Here is a 15112-nt window from a genome sequence, read left to right on the forward strand (position 1 = left end):
TTTATCTCCGGGGACGTCGTGTGTAAATACGCTCTAATGCGAATGTACCGTAGTCAGTGAATACTACCTCGAAAATCACACATTCCAGAACATCGTTCAGCGAAATATCAGCACAAAACCCATCTGGAGGCTTCGTTTGACCAGCTTTCTCCATTTTTTTTGCTGAAAATCCGCGAAAAATCAGCTGTCCGAGAGGAGTACACAATACAAGCGTTTCGGAAGACAAGTTATCAATTCTGGTGGTGCGCCTTCAAATCAACAGTAACTTGTAAGAAAATTCAAATTTAATCGCGTTTGAGCGCATTTACATATCGTCCCAAAGCGCGAAAAAGAAAAAAAATTCGGTGCCTTTGACCCCTATAATCCAATAATATAATGCTTTCATGGCGGTTTATTACAGTTTCCTCACCTAGAAAAGAATAAAAGAAACACCTTCTAAAGACAAAGAGAACAAAAAACCAGTTCAATGGGGTTTTCCTAATCTAAATCTCTTACGCATTAATGGCCAGAGGGACAGGAATTCCTGCTTCGGGCAACGGCCATACTAAAGAGAAGTGCTAACAAGTAATTGGTGGTCAGTTGTTGTTTTTTTGCATCAAAAGATGAGACAAGATATACAATGTCTACGAGGCATCGCAATCATTTTTGTTTTATTATTTCATTTTGCTCCCAACGTTTTTGTCAATGGATTCTTGGGTGTGGATATGTGAGTTTGGTTTAAGCTCAATTATCTCGGTTCCTTTAAGAGATATCTAAAAAGTGTCAACTAATAAACTTTTGGTGATAATATGATAAACATTTTATCAATTGACCACGTTTTGATATCTTTCACAGGAAACGAGAAAAATAGAGTCAAAATTGAAGGTCTGAATTTTTACAAATATTTTTAGGAAGTGACTAGATTGTTTCAAAATGAAAGCATGCTGGCCTGGGATTTTTAGTTTTGGCGGGAATTCTGAAATTTTAAACAACGGACGATTATGAATGGTTTTTTGCAGTGATTTTTAGAGATATTCTGATCACTTATAGTTTTCTACGAGTTTTAATTTACTATGAATTTTAAAAGATTGTACCTTTTAGTGAAGATTTTGGTGTCCTTAAAAGAAATAAGGTCAGAAAGAGGTTTTAGGCATTGCGATAAAAAGTTCCTAGATTTGACCCAATTTATCTAGTTTCTTGTAAGAAATATAAAAAGTTGTCAACTGATAAAACATTTGTCACATTATCAGAAATATTTTATCAGTTGACCACTTTTTGATATCTTTCACAGGAATCGATATATGGCAGCTTAAAGTTTACGGGGTACTATCCTGAATTCGTGAATAGTATGCCACTCCTACGAAATCATTTATCTCGGTTCCTCTAAGAGATATTAAAATTTTGTTAACTGATAAAATGTTGGTGATATTTTGGTTAACATTTTATCAGTTGACAATTTTTTGTTATCTTTCACAGGAAACGGAAAAAAATCGAGTCAAAGTTGAAGGTATGGAGCATCACGAACGCGTTGCTCAGCTGACAGGGACGAAAGACTCGAAAAATATAATTTTCAGATTTTTCGTCATATCTGGATTTCTCATGGCAAAAAACTTGACAAATGTTAAGATATCAAAAATCTCCGATTTCCTCTTGTTTTACTATAAAAGGTAATACTTTTCCTACTGTAACACCTCCCCAAGATAAAATTAATCACAGATTTCGACGAATTCTTCCTCTCTACTACCTTATCGTATTTCTAATCACTATCATGGTCCACTTATTTTTGGGTGATTTTATGTGGGAAAACAACAATCGATACTCCTTGGCATCGCTTTGTCTGGTCACTAATCAACTTGTCATTCACGATCAAGCAGATTATTTTAATGAGGTTTAGAAAATAAATACCGTAAAACCTGTAATAGAAGGGCCCTCTAGCTTCCAACTTTGAGCACATATATCTCGATTCCTGTGAAAGATATCTAAAAGTGGTCAACTGTTGAATTGTTTATCATAATATCACCAATATTTTATTAGTTGACTCATTTTGATATCTTTTACAGGAATCAAAATAAATTGTCTTAAAGTTGACAGTGTGGGGGCCCTTCTATTACAGGTTTTACAGTATTTTTCAAATTTTCTTCATTTTCAGTTTGCTGCTGTTCCATCCTCTATCAATGCCTATCTTCATTTATGGTCCTTATCACTTGAGCTCCAATTTTATCTTTTTGTTCCTATTCTATTTTTTGGGATGCAAATTTTGAAGAGGAATTATTTGAAAGTTAGTTTTTGAATACCTCTAACTTTGAGCCGGTTCCTGTAAAAGATACCTAAAAGTGGTCAACTGATAAAATATTTGTCATGATATCAGTAACAGTTTATCAGTTAACAAACTTTTGATATATTTTATAAAAACCGAGATAATTGAGTTCAAAGTTGATCCGAATGGTGGCTTTCTATTTTCCCGGTTTTTCAGTTGGCTACCGTAATCCTTATCACTGTATTTGGATTCACTACGTTTGCCCTGATCCTTGACAAATTCGCATTCAACTTCATGTTCCTCAGACTCTGGCAATTTTCCGCTGGATTTTGTGCACTGTTTTGGAGCAAGATTCGGAGCAAGAGCCTTCCCGAAAAAGAGCAATCCGATAAAAAAATTAAATTTCCATTGGAAGCAAAGGAAATTGCGACGGTCTCATTATGCATTTTGGCAATTTGTCTGATGCCAAGAGAACTAAACGTTTTGGTTCTAAGACCATTGGTGACGTTTTTCACAGCAGTGATCATTGCATGTGAGGCGCCGAATGTTCAGGTAAAGCTTATCTTGATTCCTGTAAGAAATAGAAAAAATTGGTCAACTGATAAAATGTTGCTGATAATGTGATAAACATTTTTCTAGTTGACCACTTTTTGATATCTTTTATAGGAACCGAGGTAAATTGGATCAAAGGAGACGGTCCATATTTCGCACACAATTCCAGCTTCAAACTTCAAAATCCCTGAATTACAGTTATTTCAATCTGAAACTCTCGTTTACATTGGCAACATCTCCTATGTGCTCTATTTGGTGCACTGGCCAATTGTCATCATTTTTCTGGATAATTTATTCAAAAGCTACATCTTCTGCATCTGTAAGTCTCCCATCCTCCATTCCAATTACAGTACCCACCACTACAGTAACCATCCTCATCACCTCAATTCTTCTACATCATCTTTTCGAGAAACAATATCTGAAATTCGAAATGAGTGGAATCATTCCTTTGACCATTTTGCTCCTCGGTGCAAATGCATATCTACAGTATAGTGTGAGAAATTACGACTTCTGGAAGCTCGATTTGCCGGCTGAGACCAGAGAAATTATTGATAAAAACATTGCAAGTTCAACATTGCTCTGGAATGCGGACACTTGGAAGGATCCATGCACAGAGATCGTCACAGAGACACCATTTCCAAGGAAGAACCTTGGAGGGTACTGTAGGTTTCGAGTGAGTAGTTTTCCAGCTCAATTATCTCGGTCCATGTAAGAGATACCAAAAATTGGTCAACTGATAAAATGTTGGTAGTGATATGATAAACATTTTATTACCAGATCACTTTTCGATATCTCTCATAGGAACCGAGGTAATGGAGCTCAAAGATCGGAACAACGTCTTTCCAGCGCGGCAACGGAACACTGTCCATAATGTTGATTGGAAATAGCTACTCAAGAAATCTGGTGGAGCCCATTAGAGCACATTTCCATTACAACTACTCGGATTTCATTTACATGTCGGTTTATGGAAACTATGTGCTGTATTCTGGCAATTCAGTGGATTCCCAACAAGCACTGCAATTTTCAAAACAGCAGGTTGAGCTGTACAAGCCGGATGTGCTTTTGGTGGTGACCAGGTAGCTTTGAGCTTAATTATCTCGTTTCCCATAAAAGATAGCAAAATTTTGTCAATCGATAAAATGTTAAGCTTACTATCATAAACATTTTAACAGTTGACCGATTTTTGATATTTCTGATAAGAACCGGGATAATTAAGCTATAAGTTTAATAGTGCTAATTTTAGCATTTCTGACACTCAAAAGTGAAGAATGAAGAATAATTTATCAGATAATTGAAACTAAAAATGCATTTTTTCAGATACATGGAAGAAATAAAGAATCCCGTTCAAAACAATGATCCTCTAGCCAGCCAGATTAATGAAAATGTAGCATTTTATGAGAAGTAAGTTGCTAGTAACAAGTGAATCTGTATCTCCTTTCTTGATAATGATATAAAATAGTCGTCAACTAATAAAATGTTAGTGATAACATGATAAACATTTTATTAGTGGACAACTTTTTGATATCTCTCACAAGTAACTAGATACTTTTGCCCAAAGCTTATGAGGTCTTACCGTAAATGCTCTGATCTAATGTCGTTTCTATGAGCTAAATTATCTTGGCTCCCCTAAAAGATATAACGACTTTGCCGACTAATAAAATGTTGCTGATATTATGATAACTATTTTATCAGTTTACCACTCTTTGATATCTCTCACAGAAAACGAGATAATAGAGCCTAAAGATTAGGTCCTTGGTCTAATCTTCAACATTTTTCAGATTCGTGAAAAAACTCTACATCTTGGATGCGCACCCACTGTACCATGATAATTTTTTGCACATTTTCCTTCATCATTTGATAACGCAGCATGATAATTTAGAATTTTTGCATTTGGACAAAAAATTGGCGGATCAGGAGATGCGCCCTGTGAAGAAACGGTTGGCGCAGATCACGTGCAACAAGTGTCATGTAGGTTTGAGCCCATTCATTTTCTGTGAAAGATATCAAAAAGTGATAAACTGATAAATGGTGCTGGTATTATGATATACATTTTATCAGTTGGCCACTTTTTGATATCTTTCACAGGAGCCGAGATCAATTGACTCAAAATTTATATATACTTTTCAGTTCTTCGATTTGAGCCATGTCTTTGTCGAGGATGATAAATATTTGACGTTTGATAAGAGAACTTTGTTATCATATGCTGACAACACTGTCCATTTAACAAGTGCAGGAATTGAACTTTGCGAGCCGGTTTTTGAAAAAACTGTTCGAGAAGTTATGCAGAATTCGTAAATTGCTATTTTAATTAATTCATTTATTTAATAAAAATTATTAAGCTTTTATTATTTCTAAAGTTCGGAACTCTGAAATTCATGAATTCAAAAGTTCGGAAATTCAGAAATTCAGAAATTCAGAAATTCGGAAATTCAGAAATTCAAAAATTCAGAAAATCAAAAATTCAGAAATTCAGAAATTCAGAAATTCAGAAATTCAGAAATTCAGAAATTCAGAAATTCAGAAATTCAGAAATTCAGAAATTCAGAAATCAGAAATTCGGAAATTCAGAAATTCAGAAATTCAGAAATTCGGAAATTCAGAAATTCAGAATTTCAGAAATTCAAAAATTCAGAAATTCAGAAATTCAGAAATTCAGAAATTCAAAAATTCAGAAATTCAGAAATTCAGAAATTCAAAAATTCAGAAATTCAGAAATTCAGAAATTCAGAAATTCAGAAATTCAGAAATTCAGAAATTCAGAAATTCAAAAATTCAGAAATTCAGAAATTCAGAAATTCAGAAAAAATATCTGAATTTCAGAGCATTTTGAGCATTTTCAGGGTTTCTTCTTCCCATTTTTCTATGGTCCCCATTTTTTTTTGAATCACAGATTTCCAATAATTTTCCCTGTTTAGACCGATTTTTTTTATCATATTATCAGTAAAATTTTATTGGTTGACAGCTTTTTGATGTCATTTACAGCAAACGAAAAAAATAAGGTCAAAGTTAAAGGTTTGGGAGAAATGGTCGGCCAGGTAGCTTTCAAATTTGAGCTCAATTATCTCGGCGCCCATAAAAAGTACCAAAAAATAATCAACTGAGGAAATGTATATCATAAGATCGCAAACAATTTATCAGTTGACGAATTTTTGTTATCTCTTGTGGGAACCGATATAATTGAGCTTAAACAGCACTTACCTATATCATTTTTAGTGTGTTCCTGAATGGTATTTGCAGAATAAACTTAAAAAATATTCATATTCAACAAATTGTAGCAAAATTCAATGTCTTTATTTTTAAATCAGTTTTGCAGCTCCTCGACTTGCTTTGCTCCTCGATAAGTGCGTCCAGTGAGCAAGTAGCATTTGATGTCTCCTGCAAACTATTTACCGTAACCAATTTATCTGGTTTCCAGTGAAAGATATCAAAAAGTGATAAACTGATAAAATGTTGCTGATATCATGATAAATATTTTATCAGTTGACCACTTTTTGATATCTCTGACAGGAAATGAGATTTATGAGTTCAAAGTTCACAAGCGTTCTTTACCTTTTCCCTTGACATACACAAGCTTCTTGTCATCCAAAATGTACCGTTTTGAGTTTTCCAACACTTTTGCCGTAATCTCACTGGTTTGTATTTGGTTCGGAGCACATGTCGACTGCATTCGAGAGGCGTAGTTGACGGTGTCGCCGAAAAGACAGTACCGTGGCGATTTTATACCAATGACACCGGCAGCGATGGGTCCCATATGGAAGCCAGTACGGATGCGGAGCTGAAAAACATTTTTGATGATTTCTGGGATCTTTCGCAAACTTCCAGACTTCAAGAGACTTCTATAATAATATAGAATCTTTCAGAACCATCCAAAAATTATCTAGATTCCGAACCTTTTTGGGTCGTCTAGAATTACCCCCCCCCCCCCCAGAATCTTCTAGAGCCTTTAAGAATCCTCTAGAGTCTTTTAAAACCCTCTAATACCCTCAGGAGCCTTCAAGAACTTTCTAGAGTCCTCTAGACCCATCTATAATCTTCCGACGCTCCAGAAACCAGCTGAGCTACAAAACCACAACTCACAATATACTTCGGGTCGTGCGGCAAAACATACACTGCCGCCACTTCTCGAATCTCCAAGGCAATCTCAGCAATCTCAAAAATGTGCTGCCCATCATTCTCCTCTGGTACACCAGACGCGACCATATATGTCTCACCAGTAGTCTCCACCTTATAAGCCACATGATGCTTAATGACACTGTCAAACTGATCGAAAACGTCGTTGAGAAACGCGATGACCTGATCAGGAGTGCTTTTCTTCATCAGGACGTTGAATTCACAAATCTGCACAAACATCACTGTCGCTGACTCGTAGCTTCTTGGCATTTGAACGATTCCGTTTTTTAGATCCTCTGCTACTGCTCTGAAATTTTAGAATTACAAAATAACGAGTTAAGAACTCATACTGTGGCAACATCTCATTCAGAATCTTCATTGTAGTCTCTTTCGCATAAGCCAACTCTTCTGTTCGGATCGCTACCAAGTCTTCCAATTCGGCCGCGTATTTCTCATTGATTTTCATCATTTGATCTACCAGACTTCCTTTTCTAAAATATTTACCATTTTGAAAGATTACTGTAGGTCAAAAAATTACGCTGAAGCATAGACAATTGAAATTGTGTCCATAATATCTCTAACATCCGGTCGTTCTTCAGGCTTACGGCTCCAGCATTCTTTGCACTTCTCGAGAAGTAGTGCTTCAGAATTATGTTCCTCGGCAATACGTGGCAGTTTATTATTGACGATTATGTCTTTGACAAGACCTGCAAAACGACGGAAAAAATTGGGTCATGACCTAGAAAAAATTGGATCATGATCTGGAAAAAATTGGGTCATGACCTAGAAAAAAATTGGGTCATGAACCTAGAAAAAACAAGAAAAAATTGGGTCAGGACCTAGAAAAATTGGGTCATGACCTAGAAAAAATACGCTCATGACCTAAAAAAAAGTCACGACATGGAAAAAATTGGGTCATGACCTAGAAAAATTGAGTCACAACATGGAAAAAATTGGGTCATGACCTAGGAAAAACCGAGAGGTGCTTAAACCGAGCACAGGGTTTTAAAGTGTAAAATCGTTAGAAATTGAAAAAGTGAAAAAAAAACTAGGTCATGACCTAGAAAACATTGGCTCTTGACCTAGAAAATAGGGTCATGACCTAGAAAAAATTGGGTCATGACGTAGAAAAAATTGTTTCTTACGCTGATCTGGTCGTCCTAGTTCATGCGAAAACATGTACGGATCGTCTCGTTCGATCATCATGTATAAAATCATTCCGACACTATACATATCGCCTTTCTGACTGCCTCGCACCATTCTTGGCGGCTTTTCTCCGGTCTTATCGTACTGCTTGATGTGCTCAGGTGGGAAGCACACGTATTGAGCATAGGAGACTGAAAGGTTTTGTTTGAGTCAATTTATCTGGGTTACTGTAAGAGATATCAAAAAGCTGTCAAAATGTTAAAAATGAAGTTGCCTGGTGCATCTACCCTCCAACTCCTTCTAAAGGTTCCCTCTAACCACGCAACGACACTCCGCTATCCCGCTCGGCGCGCGCACAGTTTAAATTTAGTTTTGAGAGATTGCGAGCTTGGATTTGGCTCGTGGTTGTTCTAGAGACTCTTTTAACGATTTCAAGTGAGTTTGCTTGAATTCTAAGCTTTTATTTGTTGTTTCTTTCTAACTTGTTCATAATAAACCGATTTTGTTACATTTCTTGTTGATTTTCTTCTATTTTATCACAGGAACCTGATACCCCGGACATACCGCGGGCAATTATGATAAGATAAACATTTTGTTAGTTGACTTGTTTTTGATATCTCTCACTACAACCGAGATAGATCAAATTGAAGGCAACTCGCCGGTCCGGTCAAGGAAGTCGGGTGCTTGGATGTTCTTGTTGTCCAACGCATCACAAATGAAATTCGTGACTCCATACAACGAGAGTTTCAAAACCCAATTGATATCGATGAGACAGGTGGCTGCTTGTAAGAATCCGTGATATCCAATTGGTCCCTTGTGAAGATAATTGAGTCCTCTCAACATGTCTCTCATGAATGCAGACTTGAAGGTTTCGTTCATCGAGAAGTCTTGGTTCAGGCAGAATTCCTGGAAAAGCAGAGGGGTTTTGAAGGATCGCCTTAATAGCTCGGTACCTCAAGTGTCCCACGCTCCACAAGTGTATGCAGAACGGTTAACGTTGGCATAGTGTCATCATTACACTGTATTCCCAGAAACTTGGCCAGATTATCATTTTGCAGTTGTTTAAGGGTATACAAATAGTCTATTACATCCGGAGAAAGGTGAATCATTGTAAACTGCTTAAACTGAAGAAACTCGGCACGTTGGGTGCCCACCAATGCATAGGATCCAAAGACTCGACGTTTTGAGATTATTGGATTCTCCTCTTTGGAGTTCTTGTTCTCCAACTCGCGACTCATTTTCTGGATGCTCTAAATATTCAATCGTTATCATTTCTATATTTGTTGGCTCTCGGCAGCTACACACAAACATCCACACCAAGAATTTGTAACTTACCGTATTTGCATTTTTGTTCACAATGATCTTCAACTCGTCCTTTGACACTTTCCAGGACATTTTTTGAGCGGCCAGGTTGGGTCTGAAATAAAGGATTGTTTCAAATTTCCATTGCTTTTTTCAGAATGAATGATTTGGGACCAACTGAATGGAATATAATTGAAAAACTCAAGAACTGCAAACTGGTGTTATTTGGACTACGGTAGCTTCTCTGTGGACAAAGTTACAAGCCAAAAAGTGTCTGAGCCACACGGTTAGAGCTTTTTAGCTTGCAACTTTGTTCATAGACAAGATACAGTACTCCAAATAGTATCATTTTGTAGCTCTTAAATTTTTCTATCGTATCAAAGTTAGATAGCGTAAAAATATTGAAACCGAAAGACATATTTTCACTCCGTTTTTGGCCCGTTTCTAACCCATTTTCAAACTAGTTTTGGCACACTTCTGACTCATTATTGACCCTTTTTGACCTTTTTCAACCCATCTATGCCCCGTTTTTAGCCAACTTTTGGCACATTTTTTGCCTGCTTTTCAAAACCCGCTTTCGATCATTTTTGCGACTGGGCCTTCGCGGGATCTGCCATAGTTTCTTTCAGAATGAACAGTTTCAGACCAACTAAATTGGATATGATAGAAAAACTCAAGAGCTACAAAATTATACTGTTTAAAAACTGTATCTTATTCATGAATAAACTTACAATCCTGAACAAAGTTACAAGCCATAACTGTGACCGCGGCACTCGACGGGTTTTGGCTTGTAACTTTGTTGATAGACAAGGTACAGTATTCCGAATAGTATCATTTCGTAGCTCTTGAGTTTTTCTATCATATTCAGTGTGGTTAATTTGAAAACCTCGATTGTAAAATAAAATAATTTTTGTTTAGCCTGTAACTTTTAGGAAAGCCAAAAACACAATTTGATATTTAGTTCTTGGAAACAGCAAACCCCGTCCCTAATTATAGGTCAGCGCGCTTTTCGATTTGGGTTTTTCGAAATGTGAGATTTGTCATAGTTTTGGGGTCTTAAAGGTTGTGGGGGGGGGGGGCAAAATGGCAGTTCATTCATATGGGCATCGGCTGGTAGTCGAACCGTTTAGTTCAGAAGTTCAACTTCCCCCAATGGACAAAAGTAATGAGGAGCATTCGTTATCTCGACCAATAATATTTTTACCAAAAGTTCAACTTCCCAAAGGCTCAAAATTTCTAGAAAACTATATTTTTCATGATCGTTTTTTTTTTCTAGAACTACACATTCTAAAGATGACAAACTGAAAAGGATTAACTATACGAAAAATGAGAGTCACGGGTTAGTTCATTAGCCCCTCTCAAGTGTCACATGCCAGAGAGGATGAGTTATAAGGCATTTGGACACTTTGAGCTACCTAGATTCAGCAAAAACAGCAAGTTCATGTTTTCAGGATTACGCTAAAAGCAACGGATAAAAGTTAGTGAACAAAAGTTGAACCATAGAATAGAAGGCTCTTCAGGTTACCTACTTTGACCCCATTTATCTAGTCTTCCGTAAAAGATATCAAAAAATGATCAACTAACAAAATATTTATCGCATTATCATCAATACTTTATCAGTTACCAACTTTTTGATATCTGTTACAACAATCGAAATAAATCGAATCGAAGTTAAAGATCTGGGGGCCCTTGAAAAGTCAGAATACCGTAAAACCAGGGACTCCAACTTTTACCCAATTTATCTCGGTTCCTAAAAAAGGTATCAAGAAGTGGTCAACTAACAAAATGCTAACCATATAATCAAAAACATTTTATCAGTTACCAACTTTCTGATATCTCTCGTAGGAACCGAGATAAATTGAGCCATTACTGCTTACCCAGCGTTCTGCTCCTTTGAAAAATAGTTAAGTGGCCAGCACGGCATTTTGAAAAGTTTAGAGAATACTGTATCCTGGAAAAGCTAGAGACTAGAAACAAAAAAAAGAGCAATTGAAATATGGAAAATGAAAAATAATGAATGCTCTCTGTCTCTGCTCCATAGCAACTGGTAAACATAGAGTGAGTGTGGGTGGAGGCGAGAAATGAAATTTGTTAATGACTCCCTTTGAGATTTCAAATAATAGAGAGAGAGAGAGAAGTGTTGCTCCGCGAGCCCCTTGTTTTTAACTTCAGTAAAAGTTCAACATTTTTGAAAATTTGTCATTTGGTATTATTCAAATTTCTTTTATTCACTTTGAACTTTCATAGTAAAAAAAAACAATTATCGGGTCCGTTGTCTTCGGTCGGTTTGACTGATTGAACTACAAAAAATACACATTTCCTCATTTTGTCATCTCTGCTGTGCCGAATCATCAATCTTTGGTAGAGTGAATGATCTGGAAGAAAAAGATTAGATTTTAAGGAAAATTTTACTACCGACCAGGCTTGATCGGAATCGGAAAATCGAGTTATCGATTTTTCCGATTTTCCGAAAAATATTCGGAAAATTTTTTCTCGAAATCTCTACTTTGTATAGTTGAAACAGGTGCAACAGTAACCCAAGCGCGGCGAGACCCGCAATCGGTGTCGATTTACGGGGTCGATTTAAGGTGAAATTTTCCAAACTTCTTTTTTTGCAACAGAATGTAAAATTGATGGGATTTCATCAACAAAATTCAAAAAATAATTAATACTTTTGTTACTTTTTGTTACTTGTGCTTGTTCATCTATTGTTTTCCATTTCATTTTTGTGCTTTTTGTTGTTTTTGTTGTTTTTGTCAAATAAACTGGTAATTTCTGACTGATTGAAATTCGAGAAAATTCGAGAACTCGATTTTCCGAAAAAAAAAGTCGGGAAAAAATTCGAGAACACGATTTTCCGAATTTGTTTTTCCGAACAAGCCTGCTACCGACTTTGAGTCCATATATCTCACTTTCTGTGAAGGATATCAAAAAGTTGTCCACTGTCAAAATGTTTCTGACAATGTGGTGAACATTTTGCTAGTTGATCAATTTTTAATATCTCTTACAGAAATTGAGATAAAAGGCCTTAAAGAGCAACAAGCGTTCTACAAGGGAGGTACGCGGTGAATTTAGGCTTACCAACTTTTAACCCATATATCTCACTTTCTGTGAAAGATATCAAAAATTTGTCTATTAATAAAATGTTTCTGATAATGTGATAAATATTTTGTTAGTTGATCACTTTTTGGTATCTCTTACAGACAGTGAGATGAAAGGGCTTAAAGAGCAACTAGCGTTCTATGAGGGAGCTACGCGGTGGATGTAGGCTTACCGACTTTGAGTCTATATATCTCGCTTCTTGTGAAAGATATCAAAACGTTGTCAACGAATAAAATGTTTATTATAGTATCATAAACATTTTGTTAGTTGATTACTTTTTGATATCTTTTACAGGAACCGAGATAATTAAGCTCAAATGGACTGCATGCTCTGGATATGGGAAAAGTTCTCTCCAAGTATATTTTCGAGTGAAACCAATTACATATTCAAAATTTGATACAAATTTTCATATAGATCCTTCCCTTCTAGCTATAGTTACAGCCATCCAAAACACCCCCACCGCGTAAGCTCCGCCCCTTTGGCTGGGTCTAATTATAGCTAATTAGGTACCCAATTTTAACTTTAAGCAAAAGAAATCTGGAAAGTTATTTTCCTTACCTTCAAACGTCGGTCATTTCAGCTATGCCGAACCAGCATCTTTTTTCGTTTCCACTAGCTCTGAAATTAGGATTTTAAGACAAATTTTAGGCTGAAATAACACACCTTATGAATTCCCAACATAATTGGAGAATTTTGGAATTTTCGAGGTTTTCAACTACTTAGAGTTTCCAAAAAAATCAGAACAAATTTTAGGCGCATACACACTGCGCCATGAAACACGAATAAAATGACTCCGGCTCCCCGTTTTAGCCTTTTGGGGGCCGTAAAGCGAGAGAGTACAGAAAAATGAGAGACGTCAGAGAAAACGTAATTTATGGGTTTCCGTTTCACAGACAGGGGCACTTAGAAAAGTGCTTTTTCGGGGAACGGAGAATACATGGAGCATCTCTTATTTTCTTTTCAAAATGGCCTAGATTTAGGATGAGTGACATGAATGGGGCATTTTAAAGGAACATTAGATTTCGGGAGAAAAGGAAAATCGAGGAAAATTGAGGGGTTTGGGATTTTGGAGATAAGTAAAATCAATTTATTTTCAGATTCTTAGATTTCAGAGTAGATTTTTTAATGCTAAAAATTCAAAATTATAACTGGTGACCGCAGCAAAAGGGGCGGAGCCTATGTTCTTGCTCAATGCTTTGGCTGTAACCATGGCTGGATCGACAACGTAGAATTTGAATATGTAATTGTTTTCAGTAAAAAAAAATCTACAGAAAAATGTTCTTTTAAGGTATCAGGGACTGATTCGTGGCTAGAGTATGCACTTATTTTCAGCTCAAGTATCTCTGTTCCTATAGGAGATACAAAAAATTTGTAAACTGATAAAATATTGCTGATAGTTTGATAAATATTTTGCTAGTTGACAATTTTTTGATATCTATCACAGAAATTGAGATAATTAAGCTTGAAATGTGCGTTCTGCAGTGCTCGGTCGGCAGAATGCGGCCTCGTTATCTATACCAGTCCTTTGAGCTCAATTATCTCAGTTCCTATTGGAGATATTGAAATTTTGTTAACTGATAAAATGTTAGTGATAATCTGATAAATATTTCATTAAACACATAGTTTTTAAAATATTTTTTACCAATATTTTTCTTTCATTTTGAATCAATTCGGCTGATGGAAAACTATTTTTTTCTCTTTCTCCCTTCTCTCTCCTTTTTTTCCTTCATCTTTTTCTTTACAGTCATAAAAAATCTAGCGTCTCTCATCTTTCAATAGTCTCTCACTTCACAATATAAACGGGGAAGCCGGCGCTATTTTTCGTTCGTATTTCATTCCCATGGCGCAGTGTGTATGTGTCTATTTTTTTCTGATTTTTCTAGAATTTCACATATTTTATTCATATTTTAATACTCTGGTCTGCGATAATTCGATTTTGGGATGCGAACATGTGCAAACTGTAAGTTTTGTATTTATTGAACATATTTCTGAAGAATACGATTTTTCTAGTGATTGGCTTTTAGAATTTCGCAATCTCCAGTGCACGGCATCCCAGCGAAACAATTCGCAAAATTTCGCGCAATTGATGCGAGAGTGCGAATCACTTTAGAGACGCAGACATCGATCGTTGGCGCGTTACCTGCAACATAGCGTGAAGCGCGTCAGCAGCTACTTTGCGCGTTGTGTCGCTGCGGTGCCGTGCAGTGAATGGTTCTAATAGAGCGCCACCGAGTATTTAAACTTTAATCTCAATTACTTCAGTTCCTATAAGAGATCATTTGATTGCTATTTGGAGACTTTCAATGCCATCTGCACAATTAATGGGGTAGGTGTCCTGCGAACTAGCTGAAAATTTGCGCAAGTTTTAGCTTAAAAATCCAATGTATGTCGAGTCAAACGCAGCTTCCGATTTCCCAAGAGCCATGATGAATCAGGCGAAAACTGTCTGCTTCATTCGCTCCGGAATGCATTTTCATCGAGTGGGTACCACCAATGGATTGGAGAACCAGAGACAAGGAACGCCCAAACTAGACTGAACAAGATCTGATCGATGAAATCAGTAACACTCCAGGTTGGAACTAGGCTGTTTTAGGAAAGGCATCATTTTCATTGTTGTTTCAGGAGTTTTGAGTCACAATTTGTTCGGCAAGCAGAAATGTCACT

At 36.5% G+C, this 15112-nt stretch overlaps 4 protein-coding genes across 4 annotated transcripts; 2 read left to right on the top strand and 2 right to left on the bottom strand.

Annotated features, from left to right (window-relative positions):
- Window positions 1-602: 602 nt before the first annotated feature.
- Window positions 603-5083, top strand: CBG19452 (the record flags this gene model as incomplete). Its single annotated transcript, XM_002646431.1, has 11 exons — window positions 603-706; window positions 1554-1646; window positions 1696-1867; window positions 2129-2261; window positions 2457-2788; window positions 2987-3107; window positions 3154-3461; window positions 3635-3864; window positions 4106-4189; window positions 4567-4756; window positions 4916-5083. The coding sequence occupies 11 exons, from the start codon at window positions 603-605 to the stop codon at window positions 5081-5083; spliced, it is 1935 nt and encodes a 644-aa protein (XP_002646477.1).
- Window positions 5084-6089: 1006 nt separating this feature from the next.
- CBG19453 lies at window positions 6090-11270 on the bottom strand (the record flags this gene model as incomplete). The annotated part of the gene is made up of 12 exons (XM_045235557.1): window positions 6090-6163; window positions 6338-6563; window positions 6851-7205; window positions 7249-7389; window positions 7437-7605; window positions 8044-8188; window positions 8217-8235; window positions 8398-8461; window positions 8704-8950; window positions 8998-9294; window positions 9380-9461; window positions 11224-11270. 12 exons carry the CDS (start codon window positions 11268-11270, stop codon window positions 6090-6092), a joined length of 1866 nt encoding a protein of 621 aa, XP_045096782.1.
- A 2843-nt stretch (window positions 11271-14113) lies between these two features.
- Window positions 14114-14919, bottom strand: CBG26616 (the record flags this gene model as incomplete). The annotated part of the gene is made up of 3 exons (XM_045235604.1): window positions 14114-14163; window positions 14408-14465; window positions 14899-14919. 3 exons carry the CDS (start codon window positions 14917-14919, stop codon window positions 14114-14116), a joined length of 129 nt encoding a protein of 42 aa, XP_045100235.1.
- On the top strand, window positions 14398-14985 carry CBG19455 (the record flags this gene model as incomplete). The annotated part of the gene is made up of 3 exons (XM_002646434.1): window positions 14398-14408; window positions 14711-14774; window positions 14818-14985. 3 exons carry the CDS (start codon window positions 14398-14400, stop codon window positions 14983-14985), a joined length of 243 nt encoding a protein of 80 aa, XP_002646480.1.
- Window positions 14986-15112: the final 127 nt, after the last annotated feature.

The sequence above is a fragment of the Caenorhabditis briggsae genome (assembly GCF_000004555.2).
Source record: "Caenorhabditis briggsae complete genome, chrI, whole genome shotgun sequence".
NCBI lineage: Eukaryota > Metazoa > Nematoda > Chromadorea > Rhabditida > Rhabditidae > Caenorhabditis > Caenorhabditis briggsae.